General features: G+C 40.3%; 1 protein-coding gene across 1 annotated transcript in view; it reads right to left on the bottom strand.

Annotated features, from left to right (window-relative positions):
* Positions 1–25,726, bottom strand: part of ppp1cb (protein phosphatase 1, catalytic subunit, beta isozyme) — a 115,212-nt gene that overhangs the window by 52,085 nt on the left and 37,401 nt on the right. Inside the window, exon 2 of the mRNA XM_059982828.1 lies at positions 14,712–14,843. Coding sequence (XP_059838811.1) covers positions 14,712–14,843 — 132 coding nt within the window. The remainder of the gene's footprint in view (positions 1–14,711; positions 14,844–25,726) is intronic.

Below are 25,726 nucleotides of genomic sequence, written 5' to 3'. Positions count from 1 at the left end.
TGCTTTATCAGAGTGTGCTCTCCTGAATCGTTCAAGAAGCCTGGATGGCTCCATTTGAAAACACTTCTTTCCTTCACACAAAAGACAGATTGACTGCTGGAGGTTGCTTGGTGCTGGTACAAATCCATATTTCAAATACTGCACAGTGTTGTCTAAACCTTTTTCATTTGGTCTACTTCTGACATTTCATTATGGATTAACAATCACAGTCATTCACCTATTGCTTAAGTTCAAATGCTGCAATTAAAAAGCTTTGACATCATCATAGTTCAGGCAAAACCTGACTTCCTGCATGAAGGTGCATGTATTGGGACAGCGATATCTTGGTTTGGTCATAGACTAGAGAAATGCAGTCAAAAATGTTCAAAAGGGCAGAGTCTGAACTTTACCCATTATTTACCATACCCTAATTCACAGGAATTGTGTCACTGCATGATTAGAGTATGGGAATTGTACTAGTAACACTGTACTAAGGTAGTGAATGCCAATTATGTCCAGAAATAACACAATTTCTTCAGTCTAGATATCTTGTGTTGTACTAAATACAGAAGTGTCACATTGGTTTTCAACAACTATGATGGGCTTGAATAAAGTCTAAGAGAACAGTGGGTTAAGCAAGAGATGAGGTGGTTTTGTAATCATTGTAATCAATCATGAGGCACAGAGGATCAAATGCTAATAAATAATTTCTTAAATTAAGCCTGCAATCTCTCAGCTGTCCCCTTGCTGCTGAGCACTTCCCCGCCACTTATCTTTACTGCCCCCTTAGAGACTTCCACTGTCCTCAGGGAGGTGATTTTAGCCATTCTGGGAACCACTAGAATTTGGTGTGGATGTGAACACAGCTCTCTGATGGAAGCAAAAGTGACCCTACTATGTCAGAGCTGTTAGCCAAATAAACCATTCTAACTATTAAGAAAGGGGAAGAGAGAGGCAATGGTCATTATATTAAGAGTGTCAATGAAAAGTTATTCCCCTGGTCAGACTCCACTTGGAGTACTGTGCTCAGTTCTGGTCGCCTCACTACAGGAAGGATGTGGAAGCCATAGAAAGGGTGCAGAGGAGATTTACAAGGATGTTGCCTGGATTGGGGAGCATGCCTTATGAGAATAGGTTGAGAGAGCTCAGCCTTTTCTCCTTGGAGCGACGGAGGATGAAGTGACCCGATAGAGGTGTATAAGATGATGAGAGGCATTGATCGTGTGGATAGTCAGTGGCTTTTCCCCAGGGCTGAAATGGTTGCCACAAGAGGACACAGGTTTAAGGTGCTGGGGAGTAGGTACAGAGGAGATGTCAGGGGTAAGTTTCTTACTCAGAGTGTTGAGTGCGTGGAATGGGCTGCTGGCAACTGTGATGGAGGTGGATATGATAAGGTCTTTTAAGAGACTTTTGGGTAGGTACATGGGGCTTAGAAAAGTAGAAGGCTATGGATATGTCTAGTAATTTGTGAGGTCGGGACACGTTCAGCACAACTTTGTGGGCTAAAGGGCCTGTATTGTGCTGTAGGTTTTCTATGTTTTTATGGAAAGAAATGGTATGGTAAACACGTAAATTTACTTACTCCTGAACAGTCAAAATACCGCAGCTTTATTCAAAGCTGTTCCAAGTTTTCACTCCATCATCCAGATACTTGTTAGAGAATTTCTGCTTCCATCACCTTTTTAAAGAATTCTTGACCTCACTATTTGTTATTCTTTCTTCAAATCTCTAACCCCTTTACTAATTAGCTTAACATTGTGTTTCTAGTTATCAATTTCTTTGTCAAGACAATTAAGTCTTTTCTGCTGAACTGTCCACACTTGTTAAAATTTCATGAATAACAATTACACTTCTCAATGCCATTGTCTTTTAGATAAAGGACAGACTCAAGCAAGTCTGCAGATGCTGGAAATTCAAGCAACACACAAAATGCTGGTGGAACGCAGCAGGCCAGGCAGCCTCTACAGGAAGAGGTACAGTCGACGTTTCAGGCCAAGACCCTTTGTCAGCACAGGGGTTGAAGGCTCTCCGCCCAAAACGTTGACTGTACTTCTTCCTATAGAGGCTGCCTGGGCTGCTGCGTTCCACCAGCATTGTGACAATGGCAGAGTAGTCAGATCCACGGGTCTTGATGAAACCAGTGATGGTTCATTGGGATCCTAAGGTTATTTCCCGAATATGGTACAGTTCACCAATTCAAATCAGAGCTACAAACGTTCACTTGTCTATACCTTCACAATTCTCACCTCTGGCACTGCTTTGTGCCCTGTTATCAATTGATCTTTACCTTTGCCCCTGGCAGCAGATCTAGTCAATTGTCCTTTTATGACCTGATAGCCCATTCATACATGTCCACCAACTCGAAATGGTACTCCAGGCAGAGCCCTTGACAGCAGAATGAGCAACTGCGCTTGCTATTAATCTCTTGCTGGACAGGACAATTGATTCAGCAACTTTAAGTGCAGCCGATAAATTTAGATTTTAGAAACCTGTAAGCACGACACATCTATATTCAAACAAATGAAAATTACCTAGTAAATGACACTCGTGCCTGCCTGTAACATGGGAGATACAACTACAAGCTTATCTTCAAGTCCACAGAATGATTTACAATTTATGGCTTTATCCTGTCTCTATTACAAGAGTGAATCATCCTGTGAATCATAGAACTAGGAACACTTAAGCACACAGAAATACTAGTGTACAGAAATACTTTGGCAATTTAGGAGTATAATTGAGTTCACAGATGCCACAAATCTCAGTGGTACTGTTGACAGTAAGGATAATTATTGCTTATAGAATACTGATCAGCAAATGAAATTGGCAAAGCAATGGCAGATGAAAATTAAACCTGAACAGTGCAAGGTGATGCACTTTGGGAAGCCCATCAATAACAATATAATGCTGGGCCCAAGGGAGTACTGGGGACGTCCAAATATGGCAGCTTAGGTAGATATGTTAATGAACCAGGTGCATGGTACACTTGCAAATACACCACGATTTTCAGTTTTTAAAGCAGTAGGAAACATTCCACACAGTAAATGCATCTGACACCAGACAGCACTGGTTTAGGGTAAAGGATCACCAGAGAATATTTCCCTTCCCACTCAGAACTGCCTGACAGAATGGTGGAGGTAGATACAACATTTATATCTTCATTGTATTCAAGGCTATAGACTAAGTGCTAGTCAATGGGATACGTACAGATTGCGAGTGGTAGGGATATGCTGAGCTAAAGAGTCTGTTTCTGTGCTACAAGATTAAATGGACGCTTGCAGTTATTCCCATGGCGATGCCATTTTACTGTTCAGCTTTATTAAAAACTTCATGTCTTTTTTTTCCAACCATCGACTTTTTTCCCAGAAATGCAAATAGTCCTTTTTTTTTGCCAGGACAAAGATCAGCATAACAAGCAGCAAGCAGTGCAAATGGTATTTTGTCCTCCTTTCCCATTATGCTTCCAAATATATTGACAATATTCTGACTAACAATGACTAACAAATTTTCTTTGAGGGCACTTCCACCAAGAAAGAAGTTTTAATAGGGAAGTGGTGCCCATTTTGTGATCTCCATTGACTGGCTGCTGATTATTTACAGGATTTTTTTTTATATGGAGTTGCAGAGCGCAAAAGAGTGTGAGAAACATTAACTGCCAAATGAATCTGCTGATTTAAGCACACCACATTGTGACCAGTCTGATTACTTAAGAAACCAAAGTTTAGCTACTGATTACGTGGACAAGGTGGCTTCTCTGCTCATTTTAGAATGTGTATATATCCTCCTCAAAGTGGTCTTCGTGTCCCTACTGGTAGGTTTTTGGCATAATTCCTGTTCTATCAAAAGCAAGACAAAAATGCCAGAAGAACTCAGCAGCTGACAAGCATTAATGAAGCAAAAGGGATTTCATCAAAAGGTGAGAGCATAAGAAGATGTGAGATACTGAAGTGAGAGGATGAGATAGAGGCTTGAAGGCAATAGGTAGAATCAGACTGAGGGCAAGGGATGGTGAGCAAATGGAATTAGGCATGGAAGGCGAAACTAAGAGAGATGGAATGCAGGTAGATAGGTAGATAGAGTGAGTGAAGTGCATATAGAATCAGGTGGGAAGGAGTGGTGAATAAAGGTGATTGGATGGTGGGGGGAAAAGGAAAAAAAGGAACAAACGGAGAGAAAACCTTGGTAAATTACTGGGAGTGGGTTACCTGATAATGGAAGATTTGACATTCATACCATTGGGATGTAGGCTACTCAAGGGGAATATGGTGATGTTGTTGATCTAGTTTACATTTGATGTCATCTTTGATGGTGGAGAAGACCAAGGTCAGACAAGTCGGTGTAGGAAGGGGAGCTAAAATGACATGCATTAGAGTTAGAATGGTCATTGCGGACAGAGTGCAGGTGATTTATGCGTCCTAGACAAAATGTACAACAAATGGAGGAAGAGTGCCAAGAAATTCCTGTCCTAAAAGGCAAATTACCATTGGCAATGGGGGAAAAAAACTTGCTCAAAATTACATTGAAGGATAGAGTTTTAAAACATGAACTGAAGCAAGCAGCGAACAGCCATGAAGTTGTTACAGCAACCGCAGGTCACAAGCTTGTTGTCCATTGAGGAACACTTGGAATGAAAAATCTGGAGCAAAATCTATTCTTAATAAACTTCTGAATTTTTGATTTTCAAGTATTCAAAAGTCTACCCACTTCTGAGTTCAAAATTTCCCCAATTCTTTTCTCAATACATCAAGATCAGTAAATGCATGTGCATCATTCTCTGAATACCAGCAAGATCCAGTATACCTGTTGCCATACACTGAGTTGTACCAGCTCCTATCAAAAAGAAATGTTTTATTCAGATTTCATTTTTCTCGAGGGCAACCAGACCATTTTATGATTTGATGGGAATATTATATATTATAGCAAACCTCAAGCTTGCCATTTTCTGGTACAAGAACATAAATCACAAAAATTGATGCACCCAACACCAGTTTGTTCAAACCATACAGTACAACAGCATTTACTTATGTCTTCATGTACATAAAATAACACAATCAACAAGTCTTCATAAAACAAACACAACTTGACTAAGTGACTACAACTCGGGCAATTACAAAAGCAATTCTGAGGGGCATTTCTACGTTGAAAGATCTATCTGACTTCTTCACTACTTCAAATGGTTACAGTGCTAATCAATCTCCAGCTAATAATGGTAGCCAAAGAAGGTTTTATTAGCCAAGTATCAGTCAGATGTTTGTAAATTTAATGTATGCTTTCAGCATGGATAAAAAAATGTGTAAGGCTCAACACAAATTGGCCTCAACTTAGTTTGGCTGAAATACAGTAGGGAAGTTGAACATATAACATCCACTTGGTGAATGTACTGTAGATAATCTGATTAAGTTTAATTATGAAGTTTAGGACATGTAATTGCTTTGTCTGCAAGGTTTTAATTTGCAGCAAGTCACAACAAAGATGTTATTTACATAACAGACTGCATACTGAATTGGATTTAAGGAACAATACTACTCAGCAACAGTAAATGAAGAGATCTTCTCACGCCTATAGTGACAACAATCTCTTATACTTGGATAATCAGAGGCTCAGAAATATGGATTATATTGGATCAAGTAGGAGTACAATGGAACTGAAAAATATCATGAAGCCGAACTAACCCATACCTAACAGGAAGGCCACAATCTGTGCAGATTGGCAATAATATCTCCTCGTTGACAATCAACACTGATGCACCTCAGGTGTGCGTGCTTAACCCACTGCTCTACTCTCTATATACACGACTGTGCAGCTAGGCATAGCTCAAATCCCATCTATAAATTTGCTCAGGATACAATCATTGTTGGTAGAATCTCAGGTGGTGATGACAGGGCGTAGAGGAGTGAGATATGCCAATTAGTGGAGCAGTGCCACAGCAACACTCAATGTCAGTAAGACGAAAGAGCTGATTGTGGACTTCAGTAAGATGAAAGAACACATACCAATCCTCATAGAGGGATCAGAAGTGGAGAGAATGAGCAACTTCAAGTTCCTGGGTGTGAAGATCTCTGAGAACCTAACCTGGCCCCAACATATCAATGCAGTTATAAAGAAGGCAAGACAGCAACCTATACTTCATTAGGAGTTTGAAGAGATTTGGCATGTCAACAAATACACTCAAAAACTTCTATAGTTGTACCGTGGAGAACATTCTGACAGGCTGCATCACTGTCTGGTATGGAGGGGCTACTGCACAGGACAGAAAGAAGCTGTAGAAGGTTGTAAATCGAGTCAGCTCCATCTTGGGCACTAGCCCACAAAGTACCCAGGACATCTTCAGGGAGTGGTGTCTTAGAAAGGCAGCTTCTGTTATTAAGGACCCTCAGCACCCAGTGCATGCCCTTTTCTCACTGTTACCATCAGGTAGGAGGTACAGAAGCCTGAAGGCACACACTCAGCAATTCAGGGACAGCTTCTTCCCCTCTACCATCCAATTCCTAAATGGACATTGAATCTTTGGACACTACCTCACATTTAAAAACAGTATTTCTGTTTTTGCACTTTTTAAAAAAACTATTCAATAAACCTATACCATAACTGATTTACTATTTTTTTTTTATATTTTTCTCTGCTAGATTATGTATTGCATTGAACTGCTGCTGCTAAGTTAGCAAATTTCATGTCACATGCCAGTGATAACAAACCTGATTCTGATCCTATGTTTCTGTTCCACTTGAGCTCTCCCATCTTTCTGCAATAGATACATAACCTTATGTTCTTGCCTAATCTCCTCTTAAATACGCCTATATTACTTACCTCACGCATCCCCTGTGGTAGTGAATTCCATATTCCCACCACACTTTGGGTAAAGGACTCACTTCTAAATTTTTCTTTTAAACCTCCCTTCACTAATGGCTTCTACTTATGCTTATCTTCACAAATGAAAATACTTCATCCAATATTAAGTCCTTATTTTTAGAAATCCCTTTTAGGTCCCAAGAGAAAACAAATCAAACCATGGTTTGATTCATGTTTAGCATGACTTCTCTGCTTTTCAAATCATACCTCTAAAAATAAATCTAAGCACTGTTTTTTTTTTAAAAACTTTGACCTTGTTAACCATTTAGCCATTGTTGCATTTGTACTTCTGATATCCCCATGTTCCTCTAAATCATATAGATTATCACCTTACATGTAGTAAGATCCCTGTTGTACATACCCAAATTGACAGCTCCACATCTGCATTTAGCTTCATTTACAATTATACTTTTTTGCAAATTCACTAATATCCTCCTATACCATTCCATCTCTTTCAAGTGACCTGTAAACTATGAGCAAATTTGATCTTGATTATTTCAGTATACTTAGATTATGATAATTTTCTCCTGGCTACATTTTTCTTTCCTGCCTGTATGGTAACCGATATACCTACTGGGCCATCTCCATTTACCTGCAGCACTATGCTCACTAATAACCCATTGGATGTATAGCCTCATCAAATCTGCCAACAAGGGTGGCAACGCTTGCTTTGGTATGTCAATGATCACATTAATGCCACCACCTGCACCCATAGGACTCAAATTTCTACTGCCATTTCATGCCTTCAGACTCCAACAGCTAACTTAATCCACCTTGTTTCCCGAAGGATTCCATTTTATTATCCCAGTGTCACTATCTTCACTGCATTTCCTCAGATAAATAAAGTCATGGTAACATTTATTATCAAAGAATGTATGTTACCAGATACTACCCTGAGATTCATTTTCTTGCAGGCATTTATAGATAAATAAATACGACATAATTTATGATACATAAAAAGACAAACTACCAATGTGCAAAAGACAAATTGTGCAATTAAATAATATACTGAGACCATGAGTTAAGAAGTCTTTGAAAGGGAGTTTGTAGGTTATAAACCAATCAGAAATGAGAGAAAATCTGCAGATGCTGGAATTCCAAGCAACACGCACAAAATGCTGGAAGACTTCAGGCTAGGCAGCATCTACAATAAAGAGTATAGTCACGTTTGGGCCAAGACCCTTCACCAGGACTGAAAAAAAAGATGAGTCAGTCAGAAGGTGGTGATGGGGGTGCGGGCAGGAGCACTGGTGTTCATCAAAGTGGCTTCTTTATTAACCGTTTGCCCAAAACCTACATTCTGTCTGCCAGAAAAAGCAGGATTTTAATTTCATTTCCCATTCCGACCTGCCAGTTGATGGCCTCTACTGACCCAATGAAGCCACAATCAGGTTGGAGGAACACCATATATTCCATATGGGTAGCCTTCAACCTGACAGCATGAACATCGATTTCTTGAGCTTCTGGCAATGCCGTGCCCCCCTTTCTTTCACCATTCCCTCTCACCTTATCTCCTTACATGCCCATCACCTCCCTCTGGTGCTCCTCCTTTTTTTTCTACCATAGCCTTTTGCCTTCTATCAGATTTCCCCCTTCTCCAGCCCCAAATCATTTTCACCAATCTTCCCACCTCTTTACTTCACCCTCATGGTTTCACCTATCACCTTGTGTTCCCCCCCCCCCCCACCTACTAACTCTGACCCATCTCTTTTTCTCCAGTCCTGCTGCATGGGCTCGGCCCAAAACGTCAACTATACTCCTTTCCATAGATGATGCCTGGCTTGTGAGTTCCTCCAGCATACTGTATGTGTTGTCTGTAGGTTGTAAAATCAGTTCAGTGTAGTGGTGAGTGAAGTTACCACGGCTGGTTCAGAAGCATGTAGAGCAATAACCTGGTCGCGCGGGACCCAAGGCTTCTTATCTCCTGCCCACAGCAATAGCAAGACATTATATACAGCTTTGCATAGAGATTAGATTTTCCATACAGGTGCCTTTGCAATGTCTTCCTTTTCTATAATTGACAGAGCATTTGGCATCATCACATCTATTTCCTGCATGACTTCTCACTTCCTCCTTTCCAGTAAGCAAAAAAAAAATCACTGATCATCCTCTTTCACTCCATCAGACCCTATTCAATAAATACTTCACAATACCTGTCAATTTCAACCAGCTGCTACCACCACATTCTTTCCTCTCCTCTTTCCTCATTTCAAAGGAATCTTTCTTTTGTGACTGCCTCATCTGTTCTTCCATCGCCACTAACCAGATGACATATTCAAATAAAGATAGAAAGCCAAGTCACCTGACAGTATTAAAACAATTTCATTTCAGCCATCCAAAGCAGTGTTATTCATTTACACCTCTTCGAATCTACATACTGTATTCACAATGCAATTTCATCAACATTGAAGAAACCAAAACATCTCACTGCCTTTGTTTCGGCAGTCAGGTCAAACCCTAGTTTCTCCATTGTCTGCCATCAAATGCCCAAATGACTCCCAGTTTGGCCATTGAAGCTTTGGACACTACCTCACTTTTTTTTTTAAATACACAGTATTTCTGGCCTTAAATCTATTCAATATATGTAATTGATTTCCTTATTATTATGTTTCCTTTTATTTATTCTAATTTTTTTTCTCTCTACTATATTATGCGTTGCATTGAACTGCTAATGCTAAGTTAATAAATTTCACGTCACATGTCGGTGATAATAAACCTGATTCTGATTCTGTAGTTTGCTACACTACAGGCCCAATGCAAGCTTGGTGAAGAACACCTCACGATCTCCCCAAATTGGAGTCTTCCAGACTCCAAAACTTTTCTACACATTCCAGCGACGTGCTGTTCTATCAGAAATAGCCATTTCTGTAGCAAGCCATACATGATTTTGGCTCAATTTCTCTCGCACTTTAATCTTTGACACAGCGTGTCAAAGACACCCTGCTTTTTACAATATTTTAAATTTCTTTATCTGTGTTATCATTCTCCGCTGCCCTCAACTTATCAATTACGCTTACCTCAGTGCCATGCTGGTCTCAAATTATATTACCTTTCTACCATCCATACCCTGCACACCCCCCCACTCCAAAAACCTTTCCTCCCAGGAAATGATTTTCAACCTGATGTTGATATTCTGGGGTAAACTTCATAGGTTTTTCTCTCTAGAAATGCTGACCTGCTGTCTATTTTCTACATTACCTGTTTTAATTTCAGATTGCCATTCCTGGACTAAGGAGATGATTATTGACTTCAGGAGGAGTAAACATAGGTATATGAGCCTGTCGTCATCAGGGATCAGAAGTGAAAAGGATCAGCAACTTTAACTTCCTTGGTGTTATCATTTCAGTGGATCTGTCCTGGGTCCAGCATTAGGAAGAAAGCACAGCAGTGCCTCTTTCTCAGAAGTTTGTGCGTGGGTTCGGTATGACATCTAAAATTTTGACAAACCTCTGTAGATGTATGATGGAGAGTATATTGACTGGATGCATCATGGCCCGGTATGGAAACACCAACACCCTTGTGCGAGAAAGCCTACAAAAAGTAGTGGATACGGCCCAGTCCATCATGGGTAAAGTCGTCACTATCATTGAGCACATCCACACAGTGTTGTCTCAGGAAAGTGACACCCAGCAAGTATTCCTACCATTCAGGGTTATACTCTCTTCTTCCTGCTGCCATCAGGAAGGCTGTACAGGAGCCACAGGACCTGCACCACCAGGTTCGGGAACAGTTATTGCCCTCAACCATCAGGCTCATGAACCAGAGGGTATAATTTCACTCTCCCATCACAGAATTGTTCTGACTGTACTGGATTCACTTTCAAGAACACTTCATCTCATGTGCTTTTTTCCTTTTATTTCTGATTTTGCACTGTTAATTTTTTTGAACATTGATTGGTGTCCATCCTGTTGGGTACGGTCTTTCATTGTGTTAATGCTCTGTTTCTTGTATTTACTATGATTGTCCTCAAGAGGATGAACTTCAGGGTTGTATATGATGTTACATGTACTTTGATACTTGGAACTTTAACTTGTTTTTTTTAAAAACTCCCTACTTTCTTACTGTTTCTAAATGTTATCACCCCACAATGAAATGCACAAGTACCAGTACTTTGCTACTGTTGCATTGCAGCATGGAACAGTTTAATTCATCTTTAACAGGAACGCCTCTCACTATAGTTAACCTATTGACTCCATTTGTTTTGTTAGCATCAACAAACCTCTTCCACTTTCTTCTGCCTACCTCCTCCGCCTCCATTTTGCTGGTCTTTAGGCAGCTTCTTTGCATTTTTCTGTAGATCCCTCTACTGCCTGCCTACTTGTTTACAAGCATTATACTCAGCTTGGTAGTCAGGGAGATATTTGCAAATGTGCTAAAAATTGCAACCTCTTAGAATGTTACGAAAAGTAGGATCCACGATGTCACAAAGTCAATATCAGATCAGGCTTCCAGATACTATGGCAATCTAGCCGAATTTGATCAGTGACAGCATTTATATTCATGAGAATTAATGTACATCAGTTTATGGAAGCTTGCCAACTGCAAATTCATGACTGAATTTCAGTTTATTGATGCCAGGGATGAAAGCATTAACCTACGAGGAGAGATTGAGTTGCCTGGGACTATACTCTCTGGAGTTCAGAAGAATGAGAGGGGATCTTATGGAAACATACTAAATTTTGAAACTGATAGATAAGACAGAAGTAGGAAAGTTGTTTCTATCGGTAGGTAAGACTAGAACTAGGGGACATTGCCTCAAGATAGAGGGGAGAAGATTTAGGATGGAGATGAGGAGAAACTGTTTCTCCCCAGAGAGTGGTGAATCTGTGGAATTCTCTGCCCAGGGAAGCAGTTGAGGCTTCTTCACTAAATATATTTAAGAATCAGTTAGATACGTTTTTACATAGTAAGGGAATTAAGGGTTTATGGGGAAAAAGGCTGGTAGATGGAGCTGAGTTTACAGTTAGATTAGCCATGATCTTATTGAATGGCAGGGCTGGCTCAATGGGCCGGATGGCCTAATCCTGCTCTTATGTTCTTAATTTAGCAGTAAACTATCTGCCATTTCCTGTTCCAATAATTTGCAGATATGGGCAGGAAAAAAGGCAGATGGAATTTATCTCTGCCTAATCTAAAAAGTATTGCATTTTTGGAGATCAAATGTAAAGGGAAATTATATGGTTAATGGTTAGAACATTAACAGTGTTGATGTGCAAAAAGATCTTGCAGTCCAAGTCCATTGCTCCCTGAAAGTGGCTACTTAGTTGATAGGGTAGTAAAGGTGGCAAATGGCATGCTTGCTTTTCTGTGTCAAGGAAATGATTTCAAGAGTTAGGAAGTTATATTGCACCTTCATAAAACTTTAGTTACTCAGCATCTGGAATATTGTATTCAGTTATGGTTGCCTCACTAGAGGAAGGATTTGGAGGCTTTAGAGGTTGCAGAAGAGGTTTACCAGGATAGTGCCTGAATTACAGGCCATAAGCTCTGAAAGGCTGGACAAACCTATGCTTTGCTGTGATGGAGGCTGAGGGTAGATCTGACAGACAAGATTATGAGAGGAACAGATAAGGTGGACAGCAAGTCCCTTTTTTTCTAGAGTTGAAGGGGAGGACACATTTAATATAAGGTTAAAGAAGATGTGTGTGGCAAGTTAGCTTTTCTGAGTAGCGGGTGCCTCGAATGCACTGCAAGGGGCAGTGGTGGAGGCAAATACAATAAAGGCATTCACAAACCTCTTCTATGGACACACAAGTACATGAAATTCGTGTAGGTCGAATGGATTAGTTTACTGGACATTTGATTATTAATTTAATTAGCTTAGCACAAAATTATGGGCCAAAGGACCTGTTACTGTGTTCTATCTGCTATGATAGAACATAATGTAGTGCCAACTGAAATGATGGTACACAAGTCTTAACACTCCACCTGAACTATCACCATTATACACACAGGAGAAAAGATCAAATCAATTGGATGAAGTGCTTATGATTGGTGATTTGATTGTAGTATCAGAGCCACGGCATGCCAGAAAGAAAGGGTTATGCAGTAATGCAGTTGATAGCACTGCTGCAAGTCAGTATAGACTCCATTAAGAAAATATTAAAACAAAAACATACTTGCCATTATCAGGTAGAGAGCGTACATATTGGGAAAGGTACAAACACTAATATGATTAGTGCTGACAGTTTACTATAAATAGAAATTCAGTGACTATAGATTAGTATTCACACTGAGCATAACAGGCTTCCTATGCGCTATTGGCACAACTCCAAGTAAATGTACTTCTGAGATATACGAATGTAACATCCCCTGACTGGAATATTAGAATGTTTAATGACAACTGCATCCAAGTGAAAAGGACAAATATATATATAGAAATGCATTACATTCTTATAACTTAAATGAGATAGAGATCAAGCACAGCATATCCAAGGTTTCTGATGTGAGGGACACAATTAATTCCAACAGGGTAATTGACTAGACAAGATGCCAACTGGTGGAATATAAAGTAGGAAGTGTAAGGCCATTCACTGCTTTTGGAAAAAAAAATTCTTTTTGAACAGTGGTAAGCCATTTAAAGTTGATATTAAAAGGGTCATGTATACTGGAAACATTTGACAAACAACAGAAAGGGACAAGCAATTTGAAAGGCAAATACCTTTATTGGCTTTATCAGCAACACCCATATTTTATACATTAAGAAATAGCTATTGTGTGCATATGCAAAGTACACCACCTTTTGCGGGTGGGAAGGGGGTGGTAGTGGGGGAGATAGTTCCCATAGAAGATTCTGATGAAAAATGCTTCAGAGTGGCAACAGTATTGGAGCTGTCTTCTGTATCGAACAGTGACTTCTCAGCCCAGTCAGTTTTGAATTAAATTTGAGGCGATATGAACTTATTTGTTGTTATGCATCAACCCAACAGGAAAACAAAATACATTTGAGAATCTTTCTTTTAAGGTTGTAATTCAATTCTAATATTTAGTCAGTGTGTTACTTCCAGGATATGATCTGGCTTCCTAATATGTTCACCTAAATGTTCAAATCAAGGGGTCTTTCAATTAATCTTGTAACTGGCACCATTTGAAACTGGAAGTATTGACATTAGATCCAAAAAAGACCTAATTAAAGTGCAGAGGGAAACTTGACAAGATGTACCTTGTTTCAGTTCCTACAACTACCCACACAATTCCAGTGATATTTTCAAAGATGTCTTCACAATGTTGCTCAACCATTTTCATAGAATTTTAAAATCAGAATTTGGCATCAACAGCTCTTCTGCAAAATCTATGCACTACACAGACTCGTCTGACATGTTTATTTCAATGGCCGCAACAGAGTCCTCATGTCATGTAATGCTCAACAGAAAGGTAGATTGGCTAACATCTAACGAAGATCCATTACATGTTCTAACAAGATGAAAGCAACTATTGGTAGTACTTTCAAGGATAAAGGGCAATGAATGGACTTTTTGGAACTATTCAAATACAATGGGAAGGCCAAAACCTCCTTCAAAGGGATTTTTGATTTCCAACTTAATTTAATGGATCACCCAGGAGCAGAAAACAAAAATCCCAATTTGGGTGTTTAGAAATTAAAGCATTATTTAGGTCTAATACAAGATGAACCACCTACTGCACAAAGCTCACTTCTATTAAAATATAATAAAGTTGTTTAAAACCAATTAAATCCAGAGGATAACTCCCTTCTCTCAAGCCAACCTAAGCTCAAGGCTTCTGAGCCCCAGATTAGACCTGAAATGTGGACAGTTTTATGACTGGACTTTTACCTTTCCAATCTAAAGCTTGCAAGATGTCAGGAGTAAACATTGTCAGTAACATTGCACTGAGTTTAAAGAGTTGAAATAATCTTATTGCCTTACCACAGATCTTCAAGGGTGCTTCCAACTCCAATAGGATAGGCTGACTGAGAAAGATTTCCCGTGACTTTATACACAGGCCCCGCACTTCAGCCTCTGTCATCTGTACAATTTTTCCAGGGCGGCATCCTCGCACTATTAAAAGAAAGTAATCAGAATTATAACAAGCAGTAGATTATTCTGCTGAGTACTAGCTCAAAGAACAAAGTTTATTAACACCAATTCCTCTGCCCTCTTCCAAAAGAGCATTCGACAGCTTGGAAACTGGGTGGGATTCTGTTCACAATTATGTTTTGACATTGGTATGTAACATACAATGTTTCATACAGCACAAAACAATTTTTAAAACATTTTTTACCTACTAACAAAGTCAGTGCAACTTAAAAATAGATAATTTCTCTGAGTACTTCTCTGCTGATTGGAATACTGCGCAGACAGAAGTGTTCCCATGCAGGTTTGGCAAGGAAATTAAAAAACCCAGTGTCTATTAAAGAGATGTACTTGTCGGAGACAGAGTAGTAAGGCTTTGGCGAGAACAGGCAGAGGCAAGGCAGAAAAAGGGACGAGAGTTTGAAAAACATACAGGGAGTTAGGAAGGAAGTTAGAAACAGGACCTCAAGGGTATCAATCTTGGGATTGCTGCCTGTGCCACATGACAGCAAAGATAGGAATAGAATGAGGTGACACATAAATTGCATGGCTGAAGAACTGGAGCAGGGGCAGGGATTCAGGTTTCTGGATAATTGGGACCACTTCTGGGGCAGGTGGGACCTGCACAAAAGGGATGGGTTGCACTTGAATCCAAGGGGGACCAATATTCTTGGGGGGCAAGTTTACTAGAGCCGTTGGGAGCGGTTTAAACTAATATGATGGGGGAATGGGAATCAGCTTGAGAGCTGAGGATGAGTCAGCAGATTTAGAAGTAGAGGATGGATATAACATGAAGGTAAGGACAAGCCAATGATTGGGACAAATGCAAACAGAGCAAAGAGTTAGATTGCACCAGAGGCAAAATTCAAAAAGGCAAAGAATACAGGGCTGAAGGTGCTGTATTTAAATGCGTGTACCATTTGGAATAAGGTGGACGAACTCGTGGCACAATTAGAGATTCGTCGGTATGACGTTGTGGACATCACTGAATTGTGGCTGAAAGAAGGCCATAGTTGGGAGGTTATCAAAGGATATACTTTGCATTGAAAAGGACAGGCAAGGCAGCAGTGGTGTGGCTCTGTTGGTAAGAGGATGGATATACTGGTCATGATTCTGGCATAGTCGCAGAGGACAGGAAGACTGCAAATGTCACTCCAGTCTTTAAGGAAGGAAGGCAAAAAAAAGGAAATTATAGGCCAGTTAGCCTCGCCTCACCTCAGTGGTTGGGAAAGTGTTGGAGTCTATTATTAAGGATGACGTGTTGGAGTACTTGGAGACTCATGATAAAATAAAGTTCCTGTAAAGGAAAATTTTGCCTGACAAATCTACAAGTTCTTCAAGCAAATAACAAGCAGGGTGGACAAAAGAGAGGATATGGATATCATTCACTTGGATTTTCAGAAGGCATTTTAAAAATGCCACTCATAAGGCTGCCTAACTAGATAAGATCCTATGGTGTTACAGGAAAGATACTGGCATGGATAGAGGAATGGCTGACGGGCAGGAAGCAACGAGTGGGAATAAGAGCCTTTTCTGGTTGGCTGCCGGTGACTATTGCTCCTCAGGGGTCAGTATTGGGACTGCGACTTTTCACATTGTCAGTGATTTGGATATTGGAATTGATGGCTTGTGGCAAAGTCTGTGGATGATATAAAAGACAATTGGAGGGTTAGGAAGCAATGCGATTGCAGCAGCACTTCGACAAACTGGAAGAATGGGCAAAAAAATTGGCAGATGTAATACTTGGGAAATGTATGGTCATGCATTTTTGGTAAAAGGAACAATAGTGCAGACAATTATCTTAATAGGGAGTAGGTTCAAACATCAGAGATTCAGAGGGACTTTGAAGTCCTAATGCAAGACTCCCAGAAGGTTAATTTACAGGTTGAATCTATGGTAAAGAAGGCAAATGCAATGTTGGCATTTATTTTATGGGAAATAGAATATAAAAGGAGACGCGGCTGAGGCTTTATAAGACACTAGTCAGGCCTCACTTGGAGTACTGTCAACAGTTTCGGGCCCCATAACTTAGAAAGGATGTGTTTGTCATTGGAGAGTACAGAGGAATGCGGGGGGGGGGGGGTGGAGGGAGAGAGAGAGAGGTGGATTTCATTGAAATCCACCGAATGTTGAAAGGATTAGATAGGGTGGATGTGGAGAGGTTGTTTCCTATGGTGGGGGTATCCAGAACTAGAGGGCACAGCCTCAAAACTGAGGGACAACCTTTCAAAACAGAGGCCAGCAAGTGGTGAATCGGTGGAAAATGCTGCCACAGGCTGGTGGAGGCCAAGTCCATGGGTATATTTAAGGTGAGAGTTGATAGTTTCCTGATTGGTTAGCGCATTGAAGGATATGGCGAGAAGGCAGGTGAATGGAGTTGAGTGGGATCTGGGGATCAGCCAAGATGGAATGGCAGAGCAGACTCAATGGGCTGAATGGCCTAATTGTGCTCTTATGTGTTATAGTCTTCTTTCTCTAAATAAGATAATAGCTTGCTTCTGTTCCAAAGCAGCTTCTTCCCTCCATCAAATTTTTCACTAGCCCATGAACACTACTTTGCATATGTTGCCTTATAATTTGGTATACAATATTTGTTAACTATGCAATACAAGAGTGGTCGCCAACCCGTCGATTGCGATTGACTGGTTGATCTTTGAGACTTTCCCAGCAGATCCCAAAAAAAAAAGAAAAAGAAATACACAAATACTGTTGAGAAATTGTTTCCAGGTTGCGAGATTTTATTTCCGTTCTTTCTGCCCAGTGCACATGCGTATAGCTCCCCCGCACTACACAGTAACTCACTGGTCCCCAACCACAGGGCCGCAAGGAAACAATAGGAGTCAGCTGCACTTTTCTTCATTCCCTGTCATGCCCACTGTTGAACTTGAACGCATGCGAGGTCATCAGCTGCCTAAATGCCGTGATACCCTTGCGCCAGTGTTCGCCTGACGCGGCCGGTGGGAACCACCGATGCTACTGTCCCGGAGTGCGGCCAGAGGGAAGTGCCGTTGCTACTGACCCAGAGCGCGGCTGGAGGGAAGTGCCGTTGCTATGGGCCCAGAGTGTGGACAGATGAGCACCGCCTCTAAATCTGTTTACCACACTGAACTTTCGTGGGGAACCCAGTGCGAAAATATTCTCAGACGACCTAATTCGGGCTCAAGGCTTCGTAAGTGTCAGAGCAGCTACCACGCTGCGATCTACTAAAACAAACTTTTGTTGGCTGATAGATCCTACGAGGGGGGAGGCGGGCCTGTCACACTCCTCGCTCAGTTGGTCGCTCTGTCTGAACTACTACCGCTGCGGCTCCGGCACGGGGACCTCTCCTGCCCTGACTTTGTCCTCCTACCCCACCCGCGTCTAGCCGCACCTGGCCAAGGCATCTGGTGGCGGGCGGAGGCTGCAGTTTGGGCTGGGAGGCTGTCTGAGGCAATGAAGCCCTCAAAACTGCTTTGGTGCCATGAGTCCAAGCACCCCGCACTTAAAGACAAACGCGTTGAGATTTTTCAGCAGAAAAAAACGTGAGCAAGTGGGACAGAAACTAAGTGCTGAGAGCCATGAAAAAATTGCGGAATAGACTGAACATAAGGAACCTGTATCGGTGTATTCCGGTCTTGTTTAACACTGGACACCCCCCCCCCCCCCACCCCGTCGGCCAGTCCGCAAGAATACTGTCAATATTAAACAGGTCCGCGGTGCAAAAAAGGGTGGGTATCCCTGGCGTTTATACATTACTTCTACTTCTGGGTTGTGGGGTTTTATGTCCGGTCTTTTCTGCACCCCCCCCCCCCCCCCCCGGTGCGCACGCGTGTAACTAGCCGATCTTGCCTTTCACCAAGATCGAGGTGAGGGTCTTGGGCTTAAAAAGGTTGGTGACCACTACAGTACAACTAGTCATATTAATAATTACATTGTTAGTACATTGCATCATTTCCAAGATGGCGGCGCGACGCAGCTTGCAGCGGCCACTTCGGAGCTGATTTGTGAAGTGGGGTGCCGTGCGCAATCATAATCGACTGAAAACGGATGTGGGAGCACGGAGGAACATCGGGAAATTCCAGGAAGACCTTCTTCGCTGCTGCTGCTTTGAGGTCCGGGACTCTGCTGGGAAGAACAGGCCCCCAGTCCTCGGAGTCGCGTTGCCGATGGCCGTTGGCAGGGCCGCCTTAATTCGCTCGGCAGAGAATGGTGCTCAGAGAAGCTGTGCCAGAGGGGATGGTCATTGGCTCAGAGGTTCAACGGACTCGGAGTCCGCTGCGGTCAGGTCGTTGTCAGTGTGTGCTACGTCTGCGAGGCTGAGTCAGGCAGTGCCGTGGAAGTCCATAGCGGGAGTATTCCCTTCTGCCGCCAGCGTGGGATGGCGAGTCTGTCGGGACCCTGGGGACTTGTGGAAACTGTGTGGTGATTTCTTTTGAACTTATAGTCCTTTAACATCTTTGGACTATTTTTACTGAGCCCATAGTCTGTTTTTTTAAAAATCAATTATGCTATTGTTTGCACTGTTGTAACTATGTGGCTTTGTGCAGGTCTTGTAGCTTTAGTTTTTGGTCTTGTTTGTCTGGTGGATTTGGAGCTCCTTTCCGGGGAATGCGCTAAGATGGTAGCACGATATTAATACGCAGCAGCCTCTCCAGACTCTGGACTGGGGATTGCCAAACGTTATGTGGATTTTCTAGTGTAGTGTGTTTTGCCATATGCTTTTGTGATATCATTCTGGAGGAAGGTTGTCTCTTTTTTTTAAACTGCATTGCATTTGTGCTTTCTAAATGACAATAAACTGAATCTGAATTGTCTCTGGTAACAAACTGGTTTCATTTTTACAGATGCTGCAAGTTGATTTTGCCTGGAAGTTGAAAAATACACCAAAAATTTTTTGATACCACCATAGCACCATAATAAATTTACATCAAAGTACATTTTGACAGTTAAGTGTCTCCCTCCAAGTTTAACATTTTTACTTGCCTTTTTATTGAAAAGCTTTCTTTAGAGACCAGGTAAGTTTGATACCCCTCCTTCCAAGAGTACAGCAATGACAACAAGGGTAGATTTACAACAAAAAGGAGACTTGGCATGTCAAAGACTCTTGTAAATTTCTATAGATGCACACTTAAAGAATATCTAATTGGTTGCATCACATCCTGGTATGGAGCTCCAATGCACAGGATCACAAAAGACTGCAGATGGTTAAAGGGACAACTCTCCCCCACCAAAGACATTTTGAAGAGGCAGTGCCTCTACCTGGCAGCCTCCAAAACTGCAGACCCTGATCATCAAGACATGTCATCTTCCTATTGCTGCTGTCAAAGTAGTGGTACAGGACCCTGATGACCCACACTCAATTCAGAAACATCATCTTTTCCTCTACCAAATTTCTCATTGGTCCATGAACCCATGAACACTTTGTTATTCCTTTCTTTTAAAATTTTCAGTAATTTTATATATTTTTTGCACTTTACTGCTGCCACAAAACAATAAATTTCATGTCATTAAAGTCAGTGATAATAAATCTGATACTGAAAAATATAAGGGCAAAAATCTTTTATAATTCTTATCTAGCTAGAACGTCAGCACATGTCACACGGGTTTCAGAATCACTACTAACAGCAGCAATCAATCTACTCAGTCAAGTACAGAGTAACATTCAGTAACAGACAGCACTCTAGGTTGTGAACGGGGGAGGGGGATGGTGGTGGCAGAGTGATCTGTAAATTTGAAGCAAGACACCATGGCTTTGCACAATGAAAGAAGATTAATACACATTTTCTCCTCAAATTAGTACTATGGATTGAGAGTCAGACTACTAACACATACAAGTTGTGTCTCATTTAAAAAAAACCCAAAATAAATTTGTTTTAAGAGCACTTAATGGTGATTTTCCAGTAACAAGTTTCATTTGCTGCTGGTGTAAATTGTGAGTCCATTCCTGCTGATATTTAAAATTATATATTTTAATTATAGATTAAAATAATTATAGATCTATGGGTTTCATTCACATCAAGCTTCAATACAAAGTTTGCAACATTATATCCCATTAAATTAATTTTGAATCAAAATAATAACCTTCAACATAACATCAGTGCCACTGTTCAGAGCTTTTCAGAAATTCACCGTCCAAGCTCACCAGACTATATAGTTGTACCCCCTCTCCTGGTTTCACCTATCGCCTTGTGTTTCTCCTTCCTCCTCCCCCACTTTCTAACTCTGACTCCTCACCTTTATTTTCCTCCAGCACTGCTGAAGGATCTTGGCCTGAAACGTCAACTGTAATCTTTTCCATAGATGCTGCCTGACCTGCTGAGTTCCTCTAGCATCTGCAGATTTTCTCTTGTTTGTGACTGTGTAGTTGTATTTCTCTTCAGAGGCCAAAAATCATGAAATAATCTGATGGCATTACCTTGTTTTGAAACAAACTAAAGAGTAATAGCCATTTCTAGGTATGACTAATTGTGATGTAGATTAGCTTTAACAATGTTTCCCCTTAGTGATACCCTGTCTCCAAATCACTAGGTTGTTTATTTAGGCTACCAGACAAGTACATAATAGAGGTTTTGAATTACTGAAGAGGCACTCCCCTGATGTTACATGGGAAATAAAAAGCATATTATACATTGTCATATCACAGATAAAAGGCTCAAAGAGCTCAACACTCCTCCTTGATTTCCCAACCAAAAGTCATCCCTCAATTTCTCTCTAAAAACATCACAATGCTTAAAATCAAAAAAACTACATCAGTAAATCTGAATTATTTCCAGAAATATTGAGCTCTTATGATGCTGCTGGACCCATTAGTGTTTCCAGTATCAGAATCAGTATCCTGATTTTACAAGTGACTGTATTTCAAGGTAAGTTACTGTTTCAAAGCACTTTGTCTTATTTTTGACAGTAAGATAAAGGAGCAGAATTAGGCCATTTGTCCCATTGAGTCTGCTCTGCTGTTTCATTATGGCTGAACCAATTTTCCTCTCAGCCCCAAGCTCCTGCCTTCTCCTCGTATCCCTTCATGCCCTGATCAATCAAGAATTATCAACCTTTGGTTTAAATATGCATTAAGACGGCCTCCACAGCTGTCTGTGGCAAGAATTCTACAGAAATACCACTCTCGGGCTAAAGAAATGCCTCATTTCTGTTCTAAAAGGCCACCTCTCTACTCTGAGGCTATCCCCTCCGGCCTTAGACTTTCCCACCATAGGAAACATCCTCTCCACCTCCACTATCAAGGGCTTTCACCATTCATTAGGTTTCACTAAGTCACCCCTCATTCTTCTGAATTCTAGTGAATACAGATCCAGAGCCATCAAACACTATTCATATGGCAAGCCATTCCATCCTGGAATCATTTTCATTTTTAATTAAACTATTTCAATAATAATTTCCATTTAAATCTGGGTTGTATAAAATACTACATAAAGTTAATGTCTCTTTTGCTCTGAATTATATGGTTTCATTCTCCACTTGGTTAAGCTGTTCTCTAGGGTGTGAACATAAATCCTGTTGACATTGTCCACCTTCTCCTCCTTTAAGACCCTGTCTTAGTGAACTCTCGCTATGTAATGTAAACTAATCCTTCAAGTGCTACTGCTGAAACCAAAAAAAATAGTAAGTTGTAGCAGGCACTCAACAGGTCAGTTGAACTGCAATGGCATTAGCTGTTTTTCCCCTTATGTTTGTTCTATAACAGAGACAAATTTACAAGGGTAAAAACACTAGAAGTATTTTATTTACAAAATGGCTTCAGCTCGACCACATTTTAGCTGGGACCTTCAGTCCACCTAGAGCATGTGTGACCCAATTCCTTATTATATACAAATATAGTAACACACCACCCAAAACAAATTTTACCAAAAGTGACTGCACCTCAAATAAATGCTGGGAAGCTTTATGACATGAACTAAGAATATAAAAGCTGCTATACAAATTCATGTTTACTATTAAGATGCAACTCAATTGATCGTTGCGGAAAGAAATTTCACTCGGCAGCCAATCATGTACTGTGTAAGCATTAATTCTCCACTAGCAATGACTGATTTGGTCACAATACCAAAGGACAGAGAAGAAAGCATGTACTATTAATGCAGCCCCTGACCTTTGAAGCAGAACATTTCAAGCCAACCACATGGCTGTCCCAATTGACAGCAGGCGCCCTTTCAATCCATCAGAAGAAACTGAAGATTAAAGGTCATCTATCTGATCTAAATTAAGTGCGTCTACGCAGGATCAAGGCGGCAACAGGGCAACAAGTGTGAAACTTTTTTTTAAAAAAGCAATTAAGCCAAGGTTATTTTCTCAGAGTGAAAATTTGGCAGGTGATGAGTTTATGTTGGAGGAGTGGGGTAGCAACAACTCAAGAGAGTGCAATTAATCAGCCCTCCCCTTCCAAGTCCTGAAAATACTTTTCCTTACAGGGACCAGAAAAGTCTCAGTAAAATGCAAGATTATATCCAGACTTTATTTCACAAATGAAATAAATGACATTTTTAAATACTAATCTTAATTGTAGCTGTCAAGATGTGGTGCATCTTTGAATAGATATTATGCTATTTTCAAACATCCATAGATTTGCACTCACCCTGGTGCTTTTTCCCTAATGTTTTTCAGGAAAGCCATCCAGTTGTGACTTATAAATAATCTATGGTAAATATCATTTTCCCAAACACAGTTTGCCCCTCAATTTGCCACGGTGCCTGATAGTTGTAGGACTATGGTGGATAATGCAACTAACTATTCAATACAAATTATGATCACCATTGTTCCATATTGGCTAGAGATGTAATTACAGGATGCCCCGGTTATGAACACCCGACTTCTGGATTAATATACATATGACCAGGATATATTATTAAATACAACAGTTCAATGTTTGTATGTATTTATTCTTAAGAGCAGAACTCTCTCTCTCTCTCTACTTTTAGTACTTGTTCTTTCAAATCAATCTTATGTACTTTTGATGTCCTTAGTTATAATACTGCTGAAGTATGGATATTATGGAAATTTGTGTGTATTTTCCAATTTATGGACACCTAAAAACAGAATCTCTTTGTTACCCAGGGGCAGACTATATTAAGAGAGAAAGAAATCCCAGAAAATCCACACATTCCAACTAGCATGTCACTTACACCATCAAACTGAAAAGAAAAATCACAAAAATCTACTCATCTTTTTTCCTCCAGTCCGAGATGTCAACTATACTCTCCCCCCACCGCCCCATGATGCTGCTTGGCCTACTGAGTTCTCCAGCATTGTGTGTGTTGCTTGCATCTGCAGATTTTCCCTTGTTTGTCACAAAATAGCTCAATATTTTTCCCCACAGTAAACAGAAAACTCCTTTATCACCTACCCATATTAAAAATGACTGGTGAAGTTAGAAACAAAAGTTTTTTCCAGAGACGCAGACTGTTTTCACCCATTATCAAACGCAGGCCAACACAAAAGCATCATGCACAGCAAATGCCAGTAGTACATGTAAATTTACAGATTCAGGTCAGAAATCAGTAAGACTTCATAAAAAACTTAATTTTTTTGTGCTTCTATGGACAGGTAACAAATCTGTTATATACCCATATTTGGATAAATCCGCTGTATAACCAATTCCTAAAATATATAGGGAATTCAATAAAACACGCATCATGTTGTTGCAATATATCAGTGATGTGGTATTGATTCTTTATTGCTCTCTGCTGCCCATTTACTTTTTATTAAAAGACCACATTACTTCTTTTTACTGGTCGTGGATGCTCCATTGGCCTGCTGACAAGAGCTAGGGATGTCTTACTGCCAGCGAAAGAAACATAAATTTTTTACTGCAGTATTTCTACTGCTATCGATTCCTGCTAAAATTATTACTTAAAAAATTGGCCTGGATTTTATGAGGATATGAACAAATAGCACAAAATTAGCAATGTTCACTACTCCATGCAAATGAAAATCTAAACTCCTACGTGGAAATAGAGATGTTTGCGCCAGTGATTCGTCATGTGTTCTTTGCTATTTTGTCCAATGAAATCAAGCAGAATTCAATGGAATTGACCAAAATCTAAGCAGTTTATAAATTAAGACATAAAATTCTGAGAACTTTATTTACATAAGACCCAAGTGAATTTTACTTAAATGATAACATGTGATTAGTAAACTTCGGACTTAATGTACTAATTTTATTTAAAAATCAGAAAAGGTTCAAAACAGTCTGAACTATTCTGACAATGGGTGCTGAGCTTGAAATATTGTCTGCTTCTTTTTTCACAGAAGCTGCTTGAACTGTTGAATATCTGAAGCATTAAGGTTCTTCCTGCAGCACTCTTCCCACACTACCCTATCCCCAGATTTCTAGCTAATTTTATGAAAGTGCATTCCAATTTCCTTATGTGAATACTTGAAGGCCTTAATCTTATACTTCAACTTGACTTTAATGTGTTAAGTTCCATCTTTGTTTTGTGCTTTGTATAGTTTGAAAAATAAACATTTTTCTGCTTTTTTTAAACTTCTCACAGAATTCTTCAAATGATTAGTGGCTTTACTAGTTTGATAACATCAAAAGTGCTCGAGACAAGGGCTCCCACTGAGTCCTGCCTGAAAGGGAAACTCTCACCACAGAACTCAATGACTAGGGAAGGTTAATCTGGAAAATATGAGATATTAGGGTGAAAACTAAAGAAAGGATGACAGAGAGAAAATGAACTCCATTCTGCACTAGTTACAAACATTAATCACTAAATAGTGTAGAAAGACACCATAAAAGGACAGGTTTCCATTTTAAAAGTCAAATTTAGAATGTACATTACAGTAAATACTGAGCTGGATTCATGACCAAAAAGACTTATGTCAATAGGATTAAGAGCAAGAAAGTTTTAAAAACTCTTTCTTTGATTCCTTAA

Source organism: Hypanus sabinus, chromosome 10 (assembly GCF_030144855.1).
Source record: "Hypanus sabinus isolate sHypSab1 chromosome 10, sHypSab1.hap1, whole genome shotgun sequence".
NCBI lineage: Eukaryota > Metazoa > Chordata > Chondrichthyes > Myliobatiformes > Dasyatidae > Hypanus > Hypanus sabinus.
The sequence above is the reverse complement of the archived record's forward strand: the minus strand, read 5'-3'. Positions and strand labels throughout refer to the sequence as shown.